Source organism: Heloderma suspectum, chromosome 5 (genome assembly GCF_057233095.1).
Source record: "Heloderma suspectum isolate Gila_16-S chromosome 5, 16-S_ref, whole genome shotgun sequence".
Lineage (NCBI taxonomy): Eukaryota > Metazoa > Chordata > Lepidosauria > Squamata > Helodermatidae > Heloderma > Heloderma suspectum.
The window spans coordinates 125,743,671-125,768,582 of record NC_139462.1 but is presented as its reverse complement, the minus strand read 5'-3'; the positions used below and the strand labels follow the sequence as shown (position 1 = coordinate 125,768,582).

Genomic DNA, 24,912 nt, shown 5'->3' with positions numbered 1-24,912 from the left:
CATCCAAGTCAGTGCAAATAGCTCCTAAAAACACTCCTTATCTCTGGTAACCCTTGCCACTGATAATTAAGCTTGCTCCTACCTGCTCAGCCCCACCTGAGTTCTATTTCTTGGATACACTAGTATAACAGAATCTTTGGAGCTGGCAATATAATATAATGTACTCCCTTCTAAAGTACTTTGTAATGTACTCCCTTCTAATATGGGCAATTCTTTCTTCTTACCTTTTTCCGTTCTTTTTCCAAAGCTCTCCATTGTTCACAACATTCTTCCAATCTAACATGAAGCTCACTGGCTGACCCACTCCGCGTTTTCATTGGTCTTTGAAATCCAAATGTTGGCATAAAGCCTGTGAAAGAACTGTCTCCATACATCATATCATTAAAATAAGGATACAAGTGGCTTAAATCATCATAGGAGAACAAATCATAGGAATCCATCAGGGGAATGACAGACTGGCCAAAAGGATGGGTAGATTTCAAAGGAAATCTGTTTGTACTAAGCTGTGGGACACTTGAGCTGTGTCTCAAGTCACCCATCATGAAATTGTTTGAAAACCAAGAAGTCTGAGTGCGATTCACACGATTACTGACAACATTATTGTCTCCGCTTCCTTGTCTGTGGCTACTGAAATGACCTTGAGACTCCAATAAGTCTTGGTAAGTGTTCTGCGACAGTCCATCTAGATGTTTTTGTCCTTCCTCAGAGTCAAAATGTCCATTTTGTGACTTAACTTGAACATTATGCTTACCCCCATTTTCAGTGATCCCATATTGCTGTGAATAGTTATCACAAAAACCATTTGATGGCTTAATTTTTTTGTCAATAATAGACTCAAAGAGGCTTTCTTCTCCTACCTTACTCAGTCCTTCTGTATGACTGGCTGACTGAACTCGGTCTGCAATATTGCCATCACTGAAATCAAAACTGGAAAATACCGTGGGGGGTTCCTGGCAATATTTCTGGAGCAACAAATTATTGTTTAAAGTTAAATTGGTTGATGACAACTGAGAAAAATCGTAAGAATGATTGGAACATTTTGAACCAGCAGATAAATGATTATTCAGCTTCATCAAGGTGCCTTGATTCCGAACAGGGACAGAGGAACTGTTTTTAGTCTGTATGTTGATCCATGTTGGCCTTACATTTATGCCTGATGAAATAGTTACTGGGTTTGTTGATAAGATATTCCGTGATTTGAAATATTCTGAATGTTCTGCAGTATTTGCAAAATCACCACTTCCTGGGACAGTTGTGTGAGACTTTAGGGCAAAATCTGATTTTAAACCAAAGTCAGGTGTAAATGAATTTTCATTCACAAATTGCCTTTCTGATATGAGTCCTGTAGTCTTTTGAAATGTAAAAGTCTGTTGCTCTGAAGAGACATCTTCCATTTTCTTCTGGGCAGCTGATTTATTTTGAAAAAGTTTACTATAATTATCTGCATCTAAGGCTGGTAACTCGGATGTTCCACTTGGTATTTTTTTACTCTCTTGCATGCCATAATTTGCATTTTTATTATGTTTCACTTTATTGGGATGAGAATAATCCAGGTATCTGCAATAATCAGCACTTTCACTGTATCTACTAAATTGTGAAAGAAACATCTCAGGTCTTTTTTGGTGCACCTGTGCATCATGTCCCTTAGAAGCTACTTTATCTCTTCCATAAGCATAAGTATCTGCTCCTGATTCTTTTATTGCTTCCAAAAGACTGTTTTGTGGGTTAAAACATGTTTTCACATATGGATAATCTTGAAATGGTGGTGCTTTTGCATTCTCGTTGGTATGAACATTATAACAGCTGATATGATCATTCCTGGAAGGGTACAGCCATTGCTCATCAAGGTCTGTGTTAGTGAGCCCATGGTAAAGATCATCCACTTTCTGTTGCAAAGTTACAGTACCAGTATGCAGATATTGTTTTTCAGACACTGGTAAAGTTTCTCCACCATAAAAAGACTGTTGTGGGATGACTCCATCTATTGGTCTCTTAGTTTCTGACAGCAGGTCAGGGTGTTCTGTAAACCGGGTAGTGCTCACGGGCCATACAGACTTTAAACTAGAAGTGCATGACCTACAAGAATGAAACATTAATAGTTGTGCAATTCCTTACTGGTTTTTATCCCATTAAACTATTATTTGCTTTCATTTTTAGTATGTCCCATTACCAATGTGCTCCCAGAGCTATTACTATCATTTCAAATGGGGACAGAGAACTAGAGACATGTATAAAGCTAGCTCAGACTAAAATATGGGAAGAACAAACAGTGATCCTTGAAGGCTGCATGTAGGCAGTTGGCATATTTTTATTTAATATACAGCCTGATATAAAATATCTTGAACAATGTGTAATATGCTTCTTAGGGAATGATCCTATGGCCCCTAGACAGCATCTGAGGGGCCACAGGATAGTTCTGATTCCAAGATCTGAGGCTGGAAACAGAGCTCCAACCTTGGAGTTGGGAATTGAAGCTCTGCCCCCCTCCCCACCAGTGCAGAAAGAGCCACGCTGGTTGCGTCGCCAAGGTCGGGAACACAACGTCAGAGAGGGGGGAAAGGGATTGTTTGGGTGGGAGGGGAGGAGACTGGAGAGGCCAGGATACGAGCTATCTTGAAGCCTTTCCAGCATCCTTCCCTCTCCCTCCGAGATGCTTTTGCTAGATGGGCAAAAAAGACTGTCGAGTGAAAATGCAGGGTGAGAGGATGGGGAGGAAATGGGGATGGGGATTGCCTCCACTGCTCCTCCCAACCAGCATAAGATGACCGTAAGCCTCCAAGTTTGGAGACGTATTGCATATTATGATCGCAATAGGACCGCGCCCTTAAAGTACTTGCTAAAAATCCATGAAAGGTACAGTCACAAGTTTAAGTTTCAAGTTAGTATGCATCACTGCCTCCTTAGCAACAGAAGCAGAACTTGCAGGCTTCCACTGCTGACAGATGCAGGATAGCTTTACTAGAACAAAGGCAATGGAAAAAGTTGGTATAGCATGTGTGTATGTACAGATTACTACTCTATGTTCAATATTGTACTAACCCTTCAGTAAAATATGGCTGTGATTTATCTTGCTCTTCTAAGATGTTAGACACCAGTCCATATAAGTCTGTTTCACTGCCATAGTCATTTCTTTCTGTTTGAATCCTAAGGACAAATAAAATAGGGTAAGTACTTGCTAAGAATTTCTGCCTATATTTGAGTTTACTCTTCTAGTCTCTCTTGCTCTTTGAACACAAGATGTAATGACGTATCTTGGAACCAGTGGTGCAGCTAGGGCTGGACCCTGGGGCTGAAGTCCAGGGCCCTGCAGCTCAGGAGACCCGCAAATTAACACCCAGAGAGCTGGAGGTGACGAGGGCATCAGAAGAAAACTCCATTTTATTTTATAGTCTTGATGGTTCTATGATTTAAAGTGAGCTTACAATGCACAACTGCTTTATCATGGGTTGAACTTCACAACTGAAGCAACATACAAGGCTAACTAAAGCCCCCCACCCCCACAAGACCATTAAATTCAGGGTTTAAAATTACCTAGCTGCACCACTGCTTGAAACTACAATTTGTTCCATAAAGATTTCACATGTTTACAGGCTATTTGAGAGTTAGTGTGGTCAGGAAGATAAACAATTGGATATGGACCTTCGGGACATAGCACCATCTATTAAAGGAAAAATGAAGAACCAAGATCTAAATCCCTCTATCCACTTGATTGTTCTTGCTCCCTAGCACCCAAAGACCCATTTTACAACCAAGGGCTTGACTAGCAAATCTTATTTTGCTCCAAAAATTTAAAATGTATACCAAGATGCATCCTATCACTCAGCAGTTAAGAAGTTCCAAAGACTAGTATGGATAACATTTCCCATCTGCTAATGATGAGTGAAATTTACAAATGGTAAACCATTTAACTTGTCTACCTCATGTTAGCTTGGCTCCATGGAGACTCAGACTACATGTAAATTGCTCACCATTTTTATAGGCAAAGCCACAGGAGAAACTGAGGGAGCTCATCACTGCAATATCTTGTGAAATTACTGAAGTATAATAAGTCAACTGAAACTCTGCAGTTTTCCAAAAATGATTCAAAATATAATGTATTTAAACAAAAACATCAATTTCTTATTTGCAAGGTATCTTATCAAAGCTGTTACTATTACCAATCTTAAATTAATATTCATTCAGCAGTAACTTGTACTTCTTTTTGTGTATTATAGCAGTAGTAACAAGATTCCCTGCCTAGTTATTAATAGAAAATGAAGTGAATGAGGGCAAAAATATCCACAAGGTATAAAATAATGACATCACTGAACAAGCTGTCAAAGGGCATTTCTACATGAGGCTTTTATCCTGCACCTTTACGAGGGTGTCCACTTCCGGATTCTTTGTGGGATTAAGGTGGGTTCCTTTACCTGTGCTTTTTTTCACCGTTTTTCTTTTTCTGCCTTTCTATATGTTGTTTCATTGTACAGCCACTAGATGGTGCTGTGGTATAGCAGAACTGCACAATTACACACTATAAATATAACGCCATTCAGAAAAATATTGCACTTTCCTCCATCTAAAAAACCCATAATGGTTGCAGAGCATGGGAGAGGCCCTGGAGGATGACGATGTTGTGTAAAGGACCCTCAAATTACCATGAGGAATCACGAGTGCACAATAAAAGCCTCGTGTAGAAAGGCTCAAAAAGGCAGGAACTTCAAGTCCCTAATGAAAAGAAGGAATCCAGTCATTTAGTGGGCTGAAGAAATCTCAAGGTCTAGATGAAACCCCCTGCTCTAAAACTTATTCCACACATTAACCCCCTTCTAGATATAACTAGCAACGCCAGCAAAATTCTCCCAAGCCAGGCTTGGAAATGAACTTCAGAGTACTGCAAAACCTATCTCAAAAGGAGATGTGGATTTTAAAAGCTGAAACTTCCCCTGCCACTTGCATCAAAATCCGCTGCCCTCCCCCATCCTACAAAACCATCTCTGCCACTCCACCCGCGACACCCTCACCTACTTTTCTTATCTGTGTGGAACAGGAAGCAAGGAGAGAAGCATTTTCTCTTTCCTCCACCTCTCCTGTCAACTAAACTAATGGAGTGATGGGGCACAGTAGACTACACTACAGCATAATGGGGTGTGGTGGACTATGGTTAGTATAGTCATTACAATTCTTGGAACTACAGCTCTTGAAAGAACTGCATAGTTCACCATGCATCATTACTCTATTAGACTAGGTGATGGTGGGGAGGGAGGGGCAGAAACAAACTTCCCTTTTCACTGCTCCTATCACCACTCCTACTCCTGTGCCAACAATGCCAAGGTAAAAGAGAGGGGGGAGTGTACTTGGAGGATGGACCAGGGCAGCGCTACACCTGAGTCCTTGGGAATTTTTTCTAGGTTTTCCTTACTTTTTTTCTGAAAACCCCAGAAAAGTCCTGAGGAGAGCCTTGGAGGGTTCACCCATCTCTCTATATTTTCCACATTACCCAGACTAAAGTATGCTACAAAGAGATGGCAAGAACAGAAAAAAGTGGCCCATACAAGACACCTGAATAATGTAAGGAACAATATAGGAAAACCTATAGATAACTAAAGCAGTTACACATATTCTGTATCAGAAAGTGAAAAAACCTTCCGAGTTGGTAGTCAAGCTGACCTGAGAAAATATGCCATTATGACGTCAGATACGGAGTCTGGATGGATTCTGACCATGAAGTAAAACCATCCACAAAGTGTCACTAATTATTTTTAAAGAATTGTAGACTTCAATCCTGTAGAGATTAGTAACTATATAATCAAAATAAACCATATAATGTTCTCATCCTATTCAGTTAATAGTTAGACCCATATACCTGTTCTTTACACTAATCTGAGAACTAGGGGGTTGTTTAATATCATCTGCATATGTAGACCATGGAACATAGAAAAGAGAAGAATCAGCATGGTTTGAACATTCGGAGGCTGTAGGAAGTGAAGTACTGTAATTCTGCCGTAAGTCTACATTCTCTTCACTCTGTATTTTAAATGCAAGAAGGGATAATATAAAAATCAGAATGTTATTTATTTTATTGCACAAATGTCATAACTAGTTTCCCAATTGAGAATAATTTGGTTGTAAAGGGCTAAGAGGCCATCAGGTTTAGCAAGTGACCCTAGTAGCACACTGCTAAAGGGATACTGCTCAACCCAGGTAATTAGGCAGTTTGAGTGGGGAAAAGATCCTTTCCTAATGGGCCACAGCAAAAGCATATGGCAACGGTCACAAAAATACCCAACTCCTGCTTTAAAACTTATTTATTCCCGCAATTCCAAGGCTAATATTCAAACATTTTACATCTTCTAACAAAATAAGGACGTAAGAGTAAAAATGTAACATTCTCAAATTAATCCCTGAGGTGGTAGTAGTAAGCAATTCATTCTGAGAGTTAAGGGGCTTTTATTGTTGATGCTGAGCACAGCAGGATCCTGCACAGTAGCGGAGAATTTAAACTTGTTAGATCTCAGACTCGGGGGCCAAATCTGTCTCTCCTGGGTTCCCCAGATGGCCAGAACCCCTTCCCCTTGTCTCCCACCTCCAATCATTTAGTGGTTTCCTGGCTTTTCCTGTTTTTTCACCCATTCTAACAGGTTGAAATACCTCTCCTAAGACTTAGTTGCTGGCAGTAAGAGCTTTAAGCTAAAATGTGCAGGCATTTTTGGCCTCACCCCTTTTGCCTTTGGCTCTGCCCACCACTGGAATGTGGCCCTCTGGGAGTTTTTCTGAAATGGAATCGTCCCTTGGGATGAAACGTTCAACACTCGGGCTAAAGCCTATTACGCAATACTTTGAACTACATTCTGTTCTATCTGGGTTTCATTTCTTTCTAAAGCATCTAGTATGTTATCAGTTATGCTTCATTTCTTCTCTTTCCACAACTAGAAGTGATTTGTACATCATATGATCTCAATCTAGCAAACAGAATCCATATGCAAAACAGATTGTATGTAAGAAGTCTGCTGTCCAGGGAACAAAAGAACACATCCAACAATGGAGGCTACATTGCATGCCTTATTTTATATAAAACATTGCATGCCTTACTCCATGAAGGTTGTATACAGGTTTGCACACAAGGCATTATTCCTCCACTGTGCAGTGTTTTCCTGCTCCTGTGGTTCTCTTTTATGAAGGCTTGTTTTCAAAAGCATTTGACTGCATTGTCCAAGATCCAAGTGCACCTGTCCAAGATCAATGAAGATGAGAAACGAGATACATACTCTCCCTCACTGGGTGGCAGCCATTCCATCAAGCTGCCTGAAATGTTTCCATCTCCATTGGTCATTATAAGAACTGTTAACTCTGAGAACTGGTGCCTGAGCTTGCTTTTTCCCCTCCTCCCTTCCCCATCCTTTTTTTCCCTTGCGTGTCACATGTTTTAGTTTGTAAGCATGAGGGCAGGGACTGTCTTACTACTGATCTTTGTAAGCCACTATGGGAGCCCCTTTGGCTGAAGAGCAGGGTAAAAATGCATAGGAAGCTGCTTTATACTGAGTCAGACCATAGGTACATCTAGTCCAGTATTGTCAATACTGACTAGCAGCTGCTTTCCAGGGTTTCAGGCAGGATTTCTTCCAAGCCCAACATGGAGATGCTGCCAGGGATTGAACTTGAGAGCTTCTGCATGCAAAGCATATGCTCTACATATATTTGCATTTATAAAATATTTTAATGAGCAAAGTATTTCACAATTTTCTTTACTCTGTCGTTTAAAACATGAACTTGAAATTATTTCCAGTTCTGTATGCCAACATCGAGTTTTAGGTAACTTAGAAAGCTGAAGTCAGTCCTGTCTAACTATCGGTACCAATAGCTGAGGAAGTATAGCTGAAAAGGCAAGCCCAATGCCAACACTTCATGGCTGAACGGAAATATGAAAATGTTTAAAGTAGCTATAGTTGTAAAAATTATTACAAACTATTCAAAGGTACATCCACTTGTTAGATCGACATGTTATATCAGACCTGATTAGTAGTACATCTGAACGTGCTACGGATTCCAGAGGGGTAGCCATATTAGTCCACTGCAGTAAAAACAACAGAGTCTTGTGGCACCTTAAACACTAACACACTTATTAGAAGTGAACAGTGTCCATGAAACCTTATGCCATAATAGTTTTGTGAGTCTTTAAGTTGCCACAAGAGTCTGTTGTTTTTGCTGAACTTCCAAATATCTCTATACACTACGTTAGCCATAAAAACTGTGGATTCATTAAACTCGCTTTCTTTTAAATTTCCTATGTTAGGATGCCTAAAAATGATCCACCAAAACTAGATGGCTAGCTGAGAGGCAGATGGAGGATTGCTGAGGACTTCAGCTGTCCAGAAATTTATTTTTATAGTATATATGGAACCAGAAGGGACTACAAGACAATGTACTCAAGCCCCTCACCAGAAGACAGGGCTATCACCATTTACAACTATTCTCTCTACTTCCCTGATATCATATTTGTCTAGTGCTTAGTACAATAGGTAACTTATTGCGACAGTTGTCATTGTTGCAGCATTACAAGAGCATAATAACCACCCTACTGGATCAAACCAAATGTCCACCTAGTTTCACACAGTGGCCAGCTAGATCTTCCAGGAAGCCCACAAGCAGGGCATGAAAGCAATAGCTCTTCCACAGTGTTGTCCCCACCCTGCCCCACTCTAGCAACTGGTATTTAGTGGCATACTGCCTCTGAACCTGGAACATTAACCTACATAGCTGCAACAGTACATCATGGATCAGCTCATCATGCTTCCTTAATACCTTTTTGCTGGTGTAGCAGTGTATTGGACAGAACTGTATCTCTTGAGGTGTGAAGATTTAGGAATCAAAACAACTATTCACAGATAATATTTGTTACTTCTATAGATGTTTGAAAATAAGGAAGTCTGGGACTCAACAAAACCTGGATGAGAGGCCACCTTGGAAGCCCAAATATACAGTCTGAACTTAGAGAAGTAACACATCAATAGAGCTATCTCCCATTCAAGCACAGGAACAGGCATATGCCCGTGATTGTTTATCTAAGTTATTATATTTGTTTTTGTACATGCCAAGCAAGTATGTTTAAGTTAAAATTCAGGTATGTTGAATTCTCATATAGCTCTCCTAGAAGTGGAGTAACAGCACATAAGAACAAAACACGTAAAAAAGTGGCAGATTAGAGGGAAAGTGTTTCATCCAATTCCAATCCTTCCTAGCTCTTCAGGATGTGATAGACTCTATGCAGATAGCTGCTTTCTAGCAGCATATGATGCAGATGTAGAGCAAGGCAGGAGCAATACAGCCAGAATACTAAGTGTGCAAACGGATCCAAAGTGTGATACTTACTTTAGATATTAACCTGTTGTCACTCAGGTACAGAAATCACATGAGAACAATTGCTATTGCATTTCAAATACAATGTTTATTATGAAGTCAGTATAATCAAATAAAACCATACTACTGCCACACAATGCTTAATTACGCTTACTGTCTAATGTATTTCTGAAGGAAAATTATCTCTAGTAAAAAAAAACTGACTGAACCTGCAATTTGTAGCAATCATAGAAGGAGCTGCAACCTGTCATGATAACGTTATTGAACACATCCGTCAGTCTTCCACTGGACTCTGAACTATTCCAATGGCTGCTGGTGCCTCTGAAAGCTACTTTAGGCTGAGACAAAACAATAAAAGTAGAAAGACAAACAAAGTCAAACCCACATCTAGATTGTTTACTTTATACTGATCCCTTCTCTTTTTTTTTTTTAGTTCTTAGGTTTGCCTACACACTCCACTATGCTAAGTTTCAGGGAGTTTAAAACACACACACACACACACACAATCCCCAATTTCTTCCTCATATTGAGGACTTATGGCAAAGTAATGTACGTGAATAGAGAATTCCACAGTGGCTTTTGTATCTTCCAACATCTGGGCCAACTCTTGTGCTAGATTGTGAGCAGAAAGTTGTCAAGTTCACAAGGGCTGAGGTGGCTGATAGCAAAGTGAATCACGCTTTTTAAAAAAATCCAGGTTTTATTCAAATATGCATTTATAGCACTGAATACAGACCAAAGTCACTTGAGCCAAACATTTCCCACAAAGGAACGACAGAAGTGGAGGGCAGACTGAGAGAAAGCCTGAATAGGCAAACAGTTAGTTCAACACAACCAAAAATTCTGGTATCCCAGTCGTACGGTAAACCAGTATAGTCACTTCCCCTGCTTTTACACTCTGTCTTCATCTTCTACCTGTGTTTTCTTGCTTAGACTTCACAGCCCATGACAAGTTTATTCCAGATGAGGCTTTTATAGTGCCATCGCCCTGCCTCCTTCATGACCCTGTACAAGGGGTCCAGACAATGACATCTTGCACTTGTAACCCAGCTGTGTTGTCCCACCACTTCTTTTGTCTTTTTCCTTATGGCAGAAAATCCGTTAAAGAAAAAAAGATGGAATTTCTGCATAATACCTTCTGATTAGTACTGCTAGGCCAGACAGATCGGAAAGCAACCCAAGTTCTTCTATTCTTTATGCTTCTTTCCCTTTTCTTCTAGTCGTTATACTTTCCCCTATTTATCTCTTCTCTCTGACTTGGTGCTTTGCCTCATTCGCTTTCCCATACCTTGGGTCCTAGAGCTAACAACCAGAACGCAATGTGCGCCAATTCCATCTTTTCTTTCTTAATAGCTATTCCATGGCAAGAAAAAAGACATGAAGCGGTACGAAGCACAGGAGGGTCTCAGGAAGAAGACGAGTCGTCTGGACCCCCGTAAGATTCCGTGAATGGAGCTGCGTGATGGCGAAATGAAAGCCTCGCCGGGAAGCACCCTTGAAAGTCCGGTAGCCTCAAAAGCAGCCCTCACGGCTTCACTCCCTTTCAGTCGCTCTCCGTTTTCTGACATTTCCTACCCACCCCACCTTCTTTCCGTGCAGCGGCGCCCTTCCCAATAGCCTCTCCCATCCGCGCGCGCTCTGCGTCCTCCTCGGGCGTGCGGCGCCGGCCCGTCACCTGCCGCTCTACGCGCCGCTCGCCCCCTCCAGCCGCCGCCGCCGCCCCCTCAGCCCGCGGCCCTGTCGGCACAACGCTCCCCCCGCTCCGCCCCCATCGCCTTCCCTACACGGGTTTAAGGGCGCCTCTCGCTCCCCTCTTCAAGAGGAACCGAGACCCACAGAGAGGCGCCGCGGGGTCCCCGCCATGAGCGGGGCTGCCGAGACTTGTCCTGCCGGGAGCGGGGAGGAAGAGATGCCGCGGCAGCCGTTAGCAGGCCTGACAGACGGGGAAGGGCGGCCCGAGAGAAGGAAACGACCCACAGGGACTCCCCCCGGCGTTGCTAAGTCTGCCATCCCATTGGCTATCGCTGATAACAAAATAGCCAATGAAAAGCTGTTATTTTCCATCGCACCCTCCCCCACGTCCTCCTCAAGTCTGAAGACATACAATAACGAGGATACGGAACTCAGGGTTACCAATAGAGGGCGCCCTAGGACATCTCTTCTTTTCCGTTCCTGAGCCCCTGCCGCGTCACTTGGTGATCGTCACTGTCTCTCCCGGCAGAGATGAACCAATCAGGAAGAACTCATACGGTCACCTCCTTTTCTCACGTCGGCGTCGACTTCATTATGCATTGTGTTGTACTCGCGCCAGTCCTATCTTCTCCGTTCTTTGTTCCCGCCCACTCCCTTAGACAGGGAGACCCCCGGCATGCGATTGGACGCGGTGTCGCCTACCCAATGAGAAGCCGGGAAATGGGTTTGTTCACCCGGTGATAAGCAAAAGGCGGTTGGAGTAGTTTCAACCCTTTTCCCGCTCAAAAATAAATGTATAAATACAATCCGTGAAGTGGGGCGGGGGAGGGGTACAGAGAGCAGGACAGGTTGAGTAACAGAGTTTTAATAGGCTGAACTAAAACGAAAACAAAGGCCTCCGCGGTTGGAAAATGTTTGGTTCCCCTGACCATGAAGGAGGGGAGCTGTAAAAGGGGAGTCTGCGTTAGGTAAAAGTGGGATCCGCAAAATCAAAATCATGATTTCATACGGTTCGTAAAGTGGATATCCCCCAAATTGCCATCCAGTCACAGAGCACATCTGCCTCCGTGGACTGAACCATAAAAATTTCAGATCACACAAAAATGTGGATCTGAGCCCTGGATCCACATGGATCCTTGTGATTTTTACAGGAAAAATCCACCAAACCACGAGTCACATCACAGATCACATCTGCCTCTGCTACTCCTTGTTATGTCCACGGTGCAAAAACATGGATCCGAGGCACGGATCTTCATGATTTTTATAGAGAAAACCTGCCAAACCACAATCAAATCACAGAGCACATCTGCTTCCATTGACTGAACCATAAAAATCATAGATTCTATGTATTATTAATTTCATTTCTATACCGCCCAGTACCCCAGGCTCTCTGGGAGGTTCACAACAATTCATAAAAATAAATACAAAAACCACAACATTATAAATATTAGAATACAACATTATAATAAAATATGGTCTAAATTTTTTTTTAAGATACAAAATGTAGAACAATTAAAAAGCTTAAAACAATTTCAGTTCACAATTTCAATAACAGACCTGTTCAAGACAGCTGACATAAGTGCCCCATAATATGCCATTAAATGCCTGGGCGTAGAGGGCAGTCTTAACCTGGCGCTGAAAAGATGACAGTGTTGGTGCCAGACAGGCCGCACTGGGGAGCTCATTCCAGAGAAGGGGGGCCACCACTGAGAAGGCTCTCTCCCTTGTTGCCACCTTTTGGGCCTCCCTTGGTGGAGGCACTTGGAAAAAGGCCCCAGATGTTTATTGTAGTGTCCGGGTAGGTTCATGTCAAGAGAAGCGTTCCGTCAGGTATTGTGGCAGTATCAGTGGAATGAGGACAGCCTCAGTGTCCTATAATCTTGTGATGCCAGGATTGCCAGGGCTAATCTGTCAGCAGTGGCATGGTGGAGAGAAAAGTCCTGCCTGTTCACTGGAAAACTCATTTGAACTGTGCCTATCAAGGCTGACTGGCTGACTTACACCTTGATCCAAACATATGTGCTAATAAGAGCCACTGTGACGTAGTGGTAAGAGTGATGGACTTGGACTTGGGCGATCCAGTTTCTAGTCCCCACTCAGCCATGAAGCTCACTTTGGGCCAGTCACTGACTCCCAGCGTTACCTACTTCTCAGGGTTGTTGTGAGAATAAAATGGAGAGGAGGACGTCCCTGTAAGTCATGGCGCAAAACTATGGATTCGAGGCATGGATCCTCATGAATTTTATATGGGATCTACATAAAACCATGATCAAATCAGAATTCACATAAGTGCCCGTGTACTGAGCATTCCCTGTAAAAATCATGAGGTTCTATGAAGATCTGTGCATTACGTGCATGTTTATGTGCCATGATGGTGCCATGAAACAATAGATCCATGTTTTTTATTTATTTACTATATTTCTATACCACCAAATAGCCAAAGCTCTTGGGGTGGGGGGTGCAATCCATGGAGAAGGATTATTCTGTGATTTAATGGTGATTTGGGACAGATGCTATGTAACAATCAAGAGATCTATGTGGATCCACTCCTCAGATCTATGTTTTGCACCATACTAGCACCATGAAAATTTTAGATTGTGATTTCCATGGGTCATCTCTGGGCATGGATGTCATCTCTGATTTGACCTTGATTTGGGGGGATCCCATGTAAAAATCTAGAGGACCCTTGAGGATCCATGGCCCCAAACTATGAAGTAAAGGATCTGTGATTTTTATGGTTCAGCCCATGGGTGCAGATGTGATGTGTGCTTTAAATATGTTTTTTATGGCGGGGTAGGGGATCCCATGTAAAAATCCTGAGGATCTGGAATTAAGATCTAGGTTTTTCTGCCATGGCGGTGCTGGAAAGCACGGCACATGTGATTTTTACAGTCCAGTCTGTGGATATGGATTTGAACTCTGATTTTACAGTGGTTTTGGTGGGGAATCAAGCAGATTAACAGAGAGTGGTGCCTTCTATTCATTTTTTTTTTTTTTTTGGTGCCATGGTGGTCCAGTGAATAAATGGATCCATAGTTATCTTGGTACAACCCATGTGTATGAATGTGATCTGTGGTTTGAAATTCATTTTGATGGGAAAATCTGCAGGTTCCATGAGGATCCAAGCACAAGATCCATCTTTTTATGCCATGCTGGCTCAGTGAAGATCAGTGATTTTTATGGCTTGGTCTGTGGCCACATAAAGGAGCTGTGATTTCATAGTGATTTTGTGGGGGTCCTTTATAATAATCCAGAGGATCCATACCCAGGTCCATGTTTTTGCATCAGATCCATGTTTTTGCATCATGCTGGCTCCTTGAAATATAGGATCTGTTATTTTTATTATTTAGTCTGTTGGCATAGATGTGATCTGTGATTTGACAGTGGTTATTGTGGTATCCCTTGTAAAAACCCAGTGTATTCATGTGGATCTGTGCCCCAGACCCATGCTTTGTGCCATACTGGTGCCAAAAAGTTTTGGGGGGAAGAGCCAGGCAAAAAGCAACAGGGTTAATCTGGGCTGTAATCTGGAAAGGGCCTGTGCAACGTGGCTTGAGCTTTTTGTGGGAGAGTGAGATGGGAGGTAGCGGGTGGACAACCAACCCCAGTCTCCCAGCTGCAGGGATGGACCTGGCTGGTGACACCGGTCCGCAGTTTCTTTGTACGCTGCTTTCGCTTGTTCGATGGAGTCCCATAAAAGGTGGTGCACTGAGCACAGCTCCTCTAAAAACTCATGGGCTGCGGGCAATGAGGTTGGCCCAAGCGAGGAAGGGAAGGTCTTGGGATGGTACTCAAAACTGGCAAAAAAGGGAGTCTGGCAGGTAGATGCATGGCAGGCATTGTTATAAGCAAATTCTGCCAAAGGCAGCAGGGAAAACCAGAGATCTTGTTGGTAGTTTACATAACAGCGTAAGTATTGCTCGAGAGTTGCATTGGTGCGTTTGGTCTGACCATCCGTATGGGGGTGGTGAGCAGAGGCATAGCGACACATTGAGTAGCCCAAGTAGCTCCTTCCAGAAATGGGCTGTGAACTGGGCCCCCCTATCCGAAATGAGCCCCTCTGGCCATCCATGGAGACGGAAAACATGCGCCAAAAAGAGCTCTGCTGTCTCCCTGGCCATGGGCAACCCGGCACACGGGATGAAGTGAGCCATCTTAGAAAATAAATCCACCACCACCAGAATGGTATTCTTACCACATGAGCGAGTCAAGTCGGTGATGAAGTTGAGGGAAAGCAACTTCCAAGGACTCAAGGGGGTAGGCAGGGGGTGAAGTAAGCCCGCAGGTTTGCCCGAGGGGACTTCCGCCCGCTGACAGGTCATGCAGGAAGCGACATAGGTCTTGACATCCTGACACACTCGGGACCACCAAAAATCCCGCGTCACCCTGTGTAGGTCTTGGCGAAGCTGAAATGCCCAGCGGTGGGGGCATCGTGACACTGACAGAGGACTTTTTCGCGGAGGGGTTTAGAAGGCACATACACCCAGCCAGAATGGTAAAGTAACCCGCCTTGCAGGGAAAAGGGGGTAGAGCGGGAGGGGCCAGAGGCTAGCCCCAAGTCCTCCACCTTCTCGTGGACAAAAGAATCCTGAGCTTGTTCAGTGCGAAGGAGCTCCTCCCAAGAGCGAGGCACCGCCGCCAGACTTTCGGGGGGAGGGGGGAGAATCAGAGTGGGGGAGGGACTCTCCTCACCCCCTGGCTGGAGGTCTGGCTTACGAGAGAGGGTGTCAGCCTGCTGGTTGTCAGTGGCCTTCACAAAGAATCATAGAATCATAGAATAGTAGGTTTGGAAGGGGCCTACAAGGCCATCGAGCCCAAGCCCCTGCTCAATGCAGGAATCCAAGTCAGAGCATTGCTGACAGATGGCTGTCCAGCCTCGTCTTGAACGCCTTCAGTGTGGGAGAGCCCACCACCTCCCTAGGTCATTTGTTCCATTGTCACATTGCTCTAACAGGACGTTTTCCCTGATGTTCAGCTGGAATCTGGCTTCCTGTAACTTGAGCCCATTCTTCCGTGTCCTGCACTCTGGGATGATCGAGAAGAGATGCTGGCCTTCCTCTCTGTGACAACCTTTCAAGTCCTTGAAGAGCGCTATCATATCTCCCCTCAGGCTTCTCTTCTCAAGGCTAAACATGCCCAGTTCTTTTAGTCTCTCCTCATAGGGCTTTGTTTCCAGTCCCTTGATCATCTTTGTTGCCCTCCTCTGAACCCTCTCCAGTTTGTCTGCATCCTTCTTAAAGTGTGGTGCCCAGGACTGGACACAGTACTCCAGATGAGGCCTAACCAGTGCTGAGTAGAGGGGAACTAGTACTTCCCGGGATTTGGAAGCTATGCTTCTATTAATGCAGCCCAAAAGAGCATTGGCCTTTTTTGCAGCCACATCACATTGTTGGCTCATATTCAGCTTGTGATTGACAATAATTCCAAGATCCTTCTCGCTTGAGCCATGTATCCCCCATCTTGTAACTGTGCATTTGGTTTCTTTTTCCTAGGTGCAGAACTTGGCATTGATCCCTATTAAATTTCATTCTGTTGTTTTCTGCCCAGCGCTTCAGTCTATCAAGATCACTTTGAATTCTGTTTCTGTCTTCCAAAGTATTAGCTATCCCGCCCCATTTTGTGTCATCTGCAAATTTGATCAGCATTCCCTGCACCTCCTCCTCCAAGTCATTAATACAAATGTTGAAGAGCACTGGGCCCAGGACTGAGCCCTGCGGTATCCCGCTCGTTCCCCCTCCCCAGTTTGAGAAGGTCCCATTGATAAGCACTCTTTGAGTCCGATTCTGTAGCCAACTGTGGATCCACCGGATCGTTGTTTCATCTAGCCCACTTTGAGCTAGTTTGCTCATCAGGATATCATGGGGCACTTTGTCGAAAGCTTTGCTGAAGTCAAGGTAGATTATGTCTACAGCATTCCCATGGTCCACAAGGGAGGTGACTTGATCAAAAAATGATTCGTCTGACAGGACTTGTTTTTGACAAATCCATGTTGGCTTCGAGTAATCACTGCATTGTTGTCAAGGTGCTTCCAGATGGATTGCTTTATCATCTGCTCCAGAATTTTCCCAGGGATTGCTGTCAGACTGACTGGTCTGTAGTTCTCAGGTTCCTCCTTTTTACCCTTTTTGAAGATAGGGACAACATTAGCCCTCCTCCAGTCATCTGGCACTTCCGCCGTCCTCCATGATTTCTCAAAGAGAATAGACAGTAGTTCTGAGAGTTCTTCTGCCAGAAGTGCAACATGGTCGCTTTCCCCCAGAGTTCGTTTAACTGCTACTTGATCCACTAAGTCATCTCTGTTGGTTAGGTTCAAGTCAAGAATAGCCTATCCTCCAGTTCCTTCCTCTACTTTCTGTAGGAGGAAGTTATCTGCCACACAAGTCAGGAATTTCCTGGAGGGGCCATGTTTTGCAGAATTTGTCTCCCAACAAATATCAGGGAAATTGAAGTCCCCCATTACTACTACATCATGCTTCCTTAAAACATTGGCTATTTGCTTTTCAAAAGTTTCATCCTCGTCTTCTCCTTGGTTGGGTGGCCGGTAGTAGACTCTGACCACCAGGTTCCTTTTATTCTTTGCTCCATTTATTTCAACCCAGATGCTCTCGATGGGGCTACCAAGCTCCTCCTCCTGTATTTCTGTGCAGAGATATATATTTTTCACATACAGTGCAACCCCACCTCCCTTTCTGTTCCTCCTGTTCTTTTTGAACAAGTTATATCCTTCAATTGCTGTATTCCAGTCATGAGAGTCATCCCACCAAATCTCAGTTATACCTATCAAGTCATAATTTCCCTCCTGTAGTAAGAGTTCAAGTTCGTTCTGTTTGTTTCCCATACTCTGGGCATTAGTATATAGACATCGAAGACCATGTGCTTCATAGTCTGGCTTTCTTCCTACATGTGTCTGAAGACTATTATTGGGCGCTATCAGAGCTGTTCTCTCCGTTGCAGTGCATGCGCCTACGTCCATTGTTACCCCCAACATTACATCTCCTTTCCCCATAGGATTCAGTTTAAAGCCCTCCTGATGAAGTTCTTCATGCTGTGCACACATTCTTCCCATCCTTTGTGAGGTGCAACCCATCCCTTGCCAACAGCCCATCTTCCAGGAAGTATAGCCCGTGGTCCCAGAATCCAAATCTCTCTCGTCAGCACCACCTTCGTAGCCAGTCATTCACCTGGAGTATTTTTCGTTCCCTTTCTATCCCTCTTCTAACTACTGGAAGGATGGATGAGAAAACTATCTGGGCCCCAAAGTTCTTGAGTTTCCTTCCCAAAGCTTCCAAGTCTGATGTGATTTCTTCGTAGCTCCGCTTGGCGGTATCATTTGTTCCCACATGGATGAGAAGAAAGGGATACCTGTCAGTGGGCTTTATGAGTGCAGGCAACCTTTCAGTCAAGTCTCTAATCTGTCCTCCCAGGAGACAACATACCTGGTGAGTCCACGGGTCTTCACGACATACTTGGGTCTCAATCCTATGCAGCAAGGAGTCTCCCACTACCACCACACTTCTCTTCCTCTTGTTGTATGCCTGGGTTTCATCGCCTCTGTTTGACTGACCTTCAGCCTCTTGCTCACTCTCATGTAGGTTCTCCTGTGATTCTTCCTCTGCAGGCTGTCCTCCAGTCTCATCCGCAAGTACCTGGAATCGGTTCCACAGCTCCACTGCTTCCACTGGTGCAGAGTGGTGTCTAGTTTTTCTTCTCTTAACTGTCACCCTTTTCCAAGGAGTATCCTCTACTCCATTTTTCTTCACCTCAGCATTTCCCACTGCCTCATCTTGCTGTTGCTGTTCAAGCTCCTGGTCTTCCCTTTGCTGCTGTAGTTCCCCCATTCTGTCCAAGAACTTTTTGTGTTCTCTTATTCCTCGGAGGGTCGACAGTCTCCGCTCCAGTCCACTTACTTTTTCTTCCAGCAGCGTGATCAACTTGCACTTGTTGCAGGTGTAGGCCATGTTGTTCTCAGGCAAGAAAACAAACATTGCACACACCTTGCAGGTCACCGCCACTGGAGAGCCCTGTCCTTCCATTGCCTCTTTTCCCTTTTTGTGTCTAGCTTTGTGATTGTTCTAGACTAGCCTGTGCTTGCTCGTCTACTCACTAGAGGTTAAAAGGAGAGTCCCACTGGTGTGGAAGTGTGTGTTACAAGACAAATAAATGAAAAAAGTTAGTTAAAAAAAAATAAAATGAAAAAATGTTAGGGGCCTCCCACTTGACCTCCCCTGGCCATCTCCTGTTTGCTCCCCCTGTTCACTCGCTCTTGTCGCTCACTCTCTGGGAGCTTGCTTGCTTCTGTAGTCCCTGGACCAGCTGGAGCAGCTTGCTCTGCTCTGCTCAGCTGAGAGGTGGGAAACAGACTGAAGCTTCCCGCCCACTCAGCTGCTGGGAGTACTCAGTAGGGATGTATTCGTACGCCCTGTACCGGGTTTCGAAACAGGTCTTCCACTCATCCCCCTCCCTGATATGAATCAGGTTGTAGGCGCCACACGGGTCCAATTTGGTGAAAATCTTGGCTCGCCCCAGGCTCTCAAGCATCTCAGGGATCAGGGGGAGGGGGTATTTGTCCGGGATAGTGATGGAGTTGAGGTTTCGGTAGTCATGCACCAGCCTGAGCTCCCCTGTGTTCTTGCGAACAAACATCGTTGGGGCGCAGGCAGGGGAGGTGGAGGTGGAGGGGCGAATGAACCCCCCACGGAGGTTGGTGTCTAGAAACTTCTGCAGAGCTCAAAGTTCTGGCTCTGATGTGGAATACAGCCGGCCCACTGGGATGGTGGCACCTGGGATCAGGTTAATGGCACAGTCAAAGGAGCAGTGGCAGGGGAGCTGGTCAGCCTCCTTGTCGAAAACATCCTGGAACGCCACATACTTCTCTGGGAGAACAACTGGAACAGAAGAAATGTTTGGGGAAGATGGGGAGGGGGTGGAAAGGGTTAAGGCCTGGACTGGGGCCGCTGCCCTGTCTGGGAAGCAATGTTGCAAGCAGTAAGGAGAAGAGAACTGCACTTGACGACGCTCCCAAGAAATCTGAGTATTGTGCTTAGAAAGCCAGGAGATGCCCAGCACGATAGGGTATTGAGGAACCCTGGCCAGGTGAAATTGAACCTGCTCAACGTGGCCTGGGAACGCAGAGTGACTGGAGCTGTAATCTGAGTAACTGCTCCTGAAGAGAGGGGATGCCCGTCGATGGTCTCCACCCTCAACGGGGAAGGGAGGGGTAAAGCAGGAATGTTGCGCTGCCGAGCAAAATCTTCATCCATGAAACAGGTAGTAGCCCCAGAGTCCACCAGTGCCAGGACCTCCTCCTTCCACCCCACTGGGAGTGCTGGAGGTGTACAGGAAGGAGCAGATGGGAGGGTGGGGGGGTTCAAGAAAGGTGCCCCCTGGGTGCGGAGCAGGCCCCCGCACTGGAGACCCCCAACAGGCTTAGGGGGTGGTCTAGTCAGGCTTGGGGGCGAGGAGGAGGAAGAAGTGGGGCCATCGGTTTGGAGCAACAGGACCTGGCAAAGTGCCCCTGCTTTCCGCACCGAAAACAACAACACTCAGCGCGCTGCCTTTCCGACTCCTCTGGCGACAGCACAACTCAGGTGGCTCCCAGTTGCATCGGGGTCTCCTCCGCCCCCGTTGCAGGAGTGGGGGGGTAGGGGGGGCAGTAACTGCGGGGGGAACAGGAGGAGGGAAATCCCGGCCACTGGAGCTCCACCTGGCCTGTCGGCGCTCCTCCAGGCGACTGTCAATCTGTAAAAAGGATTGGATGAGCTGCGCCAGAGTAGGCAGGTGGGGCGCACGCGCCAACTCATCCAAGATCTCGTCGTTCAAATCGTCCCAAAATTGAGCCACCAGAGCGGCATCATTCCACTGTAGAAGCTGTATCAGCAAGCAAAAAGCGGTCGCATAACGGGAAACTGAATTGCCTTGCTTGAGGCGGCGAATGTCCCAAGTAGCTGTCTGTGCACAAAGGGGATCACCAAAAAACTCCGCAATAGCCATCATGAAACCTGGATAGTCTCCCAGCAGGGGGTCATCAGCAAGAAGAAGAGACGAAGCCCAATTAGCCGCCACGTCGGAAAGCAGGTTAATGACAAACCCCACACGAACCTGATCCGTCAGGAAATCCTCAGGCCAGAGGCGCATGTACAGCTCCGCCTGGGCACGGAAACTGCGAAAATGACCTCTTTCACCCGAAAACTTCTCCAGCAAGGCACTTGCATCGGGGGGAATGGGAGGTGGAATGGGCTGAGTAGCAGCCTGCAAGGCCTGAACGGCAGTCGTCAATTGAATGACTTGCTCACACAGCGCCTGGTTCTCCTGCGTCAGAGTGGTCAAAACCTGCTCCATGGCACTGTCCCAGAATTAGTAGGAGGAAAAGAAAAAGGACTGGAGATCAAGCTGTTGGGAGGTCGCCCCTGCTGCCTTCTGAAATCCTCAGGTAGCCAGAATCAACACGCAGACAACAGGGCTCTTTTCCAAGGCTTTATTTCCATTCAACCTAATGACGCTTACAGATGCTACTTGCTTGATCCTATGAGTGAGACTTAAGAGAGCTGCCTACTCGGGGGTTCTAACCTTAGGCATCAGTTGATCTCCGTTTGGAGGGGAAGGCGGGAAACCTCTGAACTTATAGGCTAGGAGGAGAGAGTCCACCTCTTTCCTGTGGGGCATCGGTGTGCGCTGTTGCTGCCGCACCAAGCGGGCTGAGCACCTCCTCTCAGCGCCCGCCATCTCCCGCTTGATGCTGCACCGGTGCCTAGTGTCCAGAAACTGCTGTTGCACCTCCCTCTCCCTGTGACAGGGTCACTATCACTCTCAGGAATGTGTACCGGGAGGGGCTCTCCCCCTGGCTGCGCCTCTGAACAGCGCGCGGGTTCCTCTCCCGTGGTTTCTATCGCTTCCTCAGAATCAGAACTGCTTTGGGGCTCTCTGGGCTCCAATCCAACCCTGACAATCTCCGTTGCTCACCACTAATGCTAGCTGAACCAGATCAATTGTCATCATAATACCATTGAACACTGGGTGCATTCAAACTTCCTTTCTTCCATGTACACATATCATATTTATTCCTAATCCTGATTTCTGTCTCATTCCAAATAAACATAAATAACATTATTTACTCTTTCCATCTTTATGGTATATAAAGGGAAATATTTTATAAGGTTTTTACCATTTAGGTAAAAACTATTTTTTACTGTATCTATTTCTTCCCCAAAACTGAAAGATTTAAAGATGCCCACATTTTCATGTTATCTAGAGCTTTCTTATACAATGTAACACAGAGCCATTGACCTGGTTCACATGATCACGGTGGCTTGTTTAAGCTGTGGCGCACGCCAGCACCTGTTAGGGATGTCAGAGAATTTCACCACGAATCTCGGGGAGACCGAATGCCAGCGCATTCGGCCCCCCAAAATTGGTGGAGAAATGGTCTGCCCCCCCCCCCCAGGACGGGACTTACCTTGGGCGAATCCTTCTGGTGGCAGCGGCTCCGGCGGCCGGTCTTCCGACTGGCTGCCGCCACCGCCATTTCCAGTCAAAAACAACAACAACAAAAAAACGTGATAGGCTACGTAAAGATTTATCTATCTATCATGGCTAGATTTTTAAAAAATACCGTGATAGGCTACGTAAATGTTTACGTAGCCTATCACAGCTGAGTAAAAAAAAAAACCCGCGCGTATGCAAATGGTGGCGCCCATGGGCGCCGCCATTTGCGTTCCTTATTTTGGCACATCTAGTCTACGTAAACATTTACATAGACTACGGCGAAAATAAGGGGAACGCAAATAGCGTAGCGTCTAAATGTTTACGTAGACTAGACGTGCCAAAATAAGGAACGCAAATGGCAGCGACCATGGGCGCCGCCATTTGCGTACACGCGGGGGGGGGTTGTTTTTTTTTTACTCAGCCGTGATAGGCTACGTAAACATTTACGTAGCCTATCACGGCTGACTGCAGGGACGCAAACGGCGGCGGCTATGGCCGCTGCCATTTGCAGCCCGGCCGGCCAGGATTCGGGGGTGGAGGGACGGAGCGCCTTCCCCCCCGGCCAGGATTCGGGGGTGGAGGGACGGAGCGCTTCCCCCCCACCGCAAATCAAATTTCGTTCAAGGTAAGTGACTTTCATACATCCCTAGCACCAGTTGCCTAATTACCTGCCCAGGAGTGATTCATTGACTGATTTTGCATGACATGGCAACCCATCTTGGGTGATAAGCCATGATGGGTTGTCATGTCATCCTAACTCAGACTGATTCCTGCAGGGTAGCTCATGCGTGGGCAGCACGTGACCCCAACAACCCATGGCTTGTTTTTGGGAATGTTTTACCCACGATGGCTTGGCAACTCATCCAAACCTGGACATGCCAACCCATCATGTTCTATCTCCTCTAATAAACAATCCTGTGCTTGGAATTTCTGTTTCTTAAGTAGGGAGTTTTCCTGGATAAAAAGGCTCCTCAAGACTACCTTCAGGGGTCCCATAACAGATCTTTGGGTGTCTCTGGCTGAGAGTTTTCACTGAACATTTTTAAATGTGGTCTTTTATCCTATCCACCAGTGACTGGCAGGTAAGAAGAGATATATCTAATCTCCAGATCTGAGTGTGTGTATGAGAGTTGCCAAACTTTAGTGTTAAGCCAATTGGAACATGATCTGACCCTGTAATAGGGCCCATGTCAAAATCGCATTTCTGGCTGGATGATGTTAGGATCTACATATATTAAAAAAGAAAGGAATGGCTCCACCTGCAATTTCAGCAGCTAGAGGGACATCGCACATAACACCTCGACAGCTGCACTTTGATCGATATTCTCATGGTAAATTAACTTTACGGGGGAATCCAGTCTTGAAAATACAGACGCGGCCTTTTATGTGGAAGAATTGGATTGATAGTGGAATTTATACTTTAAATAATCTAATAGGTTCGAATAAAGAATTGGGGTCTAGATATTTACTGTTGAGTGCTGGGTGGCAATATATTCAACTACAGCAACTGTTGGTGTCTATTTATGGCCCATCAGTGATGAGTGCTTCAGCATTTCCTGTCAGAAGAATTGTTTCTTTATAGAAAACTAAGCCTGCAGTAGCTGGTGACCAACCAGCTGTCGACCAGGAACCCACAAGCAGGGCATGACCGCAACAGCACCCTCCAACCCATGTTCCCCAGCAACTGGTGTACATAGGCTCACTGCCTCTGCTACTGGAGGTAGCACATAGCCATCAAGACTAGTAGCCACTGATAGCCTTTTCCTCCAGAAATTTATCTAATCCCCTTTTAAAGCCATCCAAACTGGTGGCCATCACTACTTCCTGTGGTAGCGAATTTCATAATTTAACCATGTGCTGTGTCCTTCCTTTTATCTGTCCTGAATCTCCCACCAATCAGCTTCATAGGATGACCTATGACTTTCTAGTATTTAGAGAGAGGGAGAAAAATGTCTCCCTATCCATATTCTCCACCCCATGCATAATTTTGAACACCTTTGTCATGCTTCCCCTTACCCTCCTTTTTTCCAAGCTAAACCATCCCAGCTGTTGTAACCTTCCCTCATAAGTGAGATGCTCCAGCCCCTTGATCATTTTAGTCGCCCTTTTCTGCAATTTTTCCAGCTCTACAATATCTTGTTTAAAGTGTGGTGACCAGAACTGTACACAGTATTCCAAGTGTGGTTGCACCACAGATTTGTATAGGGGCACTCAGAGGAAGGCCTCTGATGTTGATCATAGTGTCCAAATAGGTTCCACTTGGGAGAGGTGCTATGTCAGGTATTGTGGTCCTGAGCCATGTAAGGTTTTATGGGTTAAAACCAGCACCTTGAATCAGGCTCAGAAACATGCATGCAGCCAATGCAAATGGGCCAGAATTGGTGTTATATACTCGGACCTTCT

The 24,912-nt window shown here is 45.4% G+C and overlaps 1 protein-coding gene across 1 annotated transcript in view; it reads right to left on the bottom strand.

The window, feature by feature from the left end:
* MEIOC (meiosis specific with coiled-coil domain) overlaps positions 1 to 21,366 on the bottom strand; it is a 44,000-nt gene extending 22,634 nt beyond the window's left edge. The window contains exons 1-8 of the mRNA XM_084859786.1: positions 20,556 to 21,366; positions 20,134 to 20,353; positions 15,414 to 15,671; positions 11,173 to 11,428; positions 9,546 to 9,674; positions 5,846 to 6,006; positions 3,040 to 3,144; positions 225 to 2,076 (exon numbers count right to left, since the gene is read on the bottom strand). Coding sequence (XP_084715912.1) covers positions 225 to 2,076; positions 3,040 to 3,144; positions 5,846 to 6,006; positions 9,546 to 9,674; positions 11,173 to 11,428; positions 15,414 to 15,671; positions 20,134 to 20,353; positions 20,556 to 21,366 — 3,792 coding nt within the window. The remainder of the gene's footprint in view (positions 1 to 224; positions 2,077 to 3,039; positions 3,145 to 5,845; positions 6,007 to 9,545; positions 9,675 to 11,172; positions 11,429 to 15,413; positions 15,672 to 20,133; positions 20,354 to 20,555) is intronic.
* Positions 21,367 to 24,912: the final 3,546 nt, after the last annotated feature.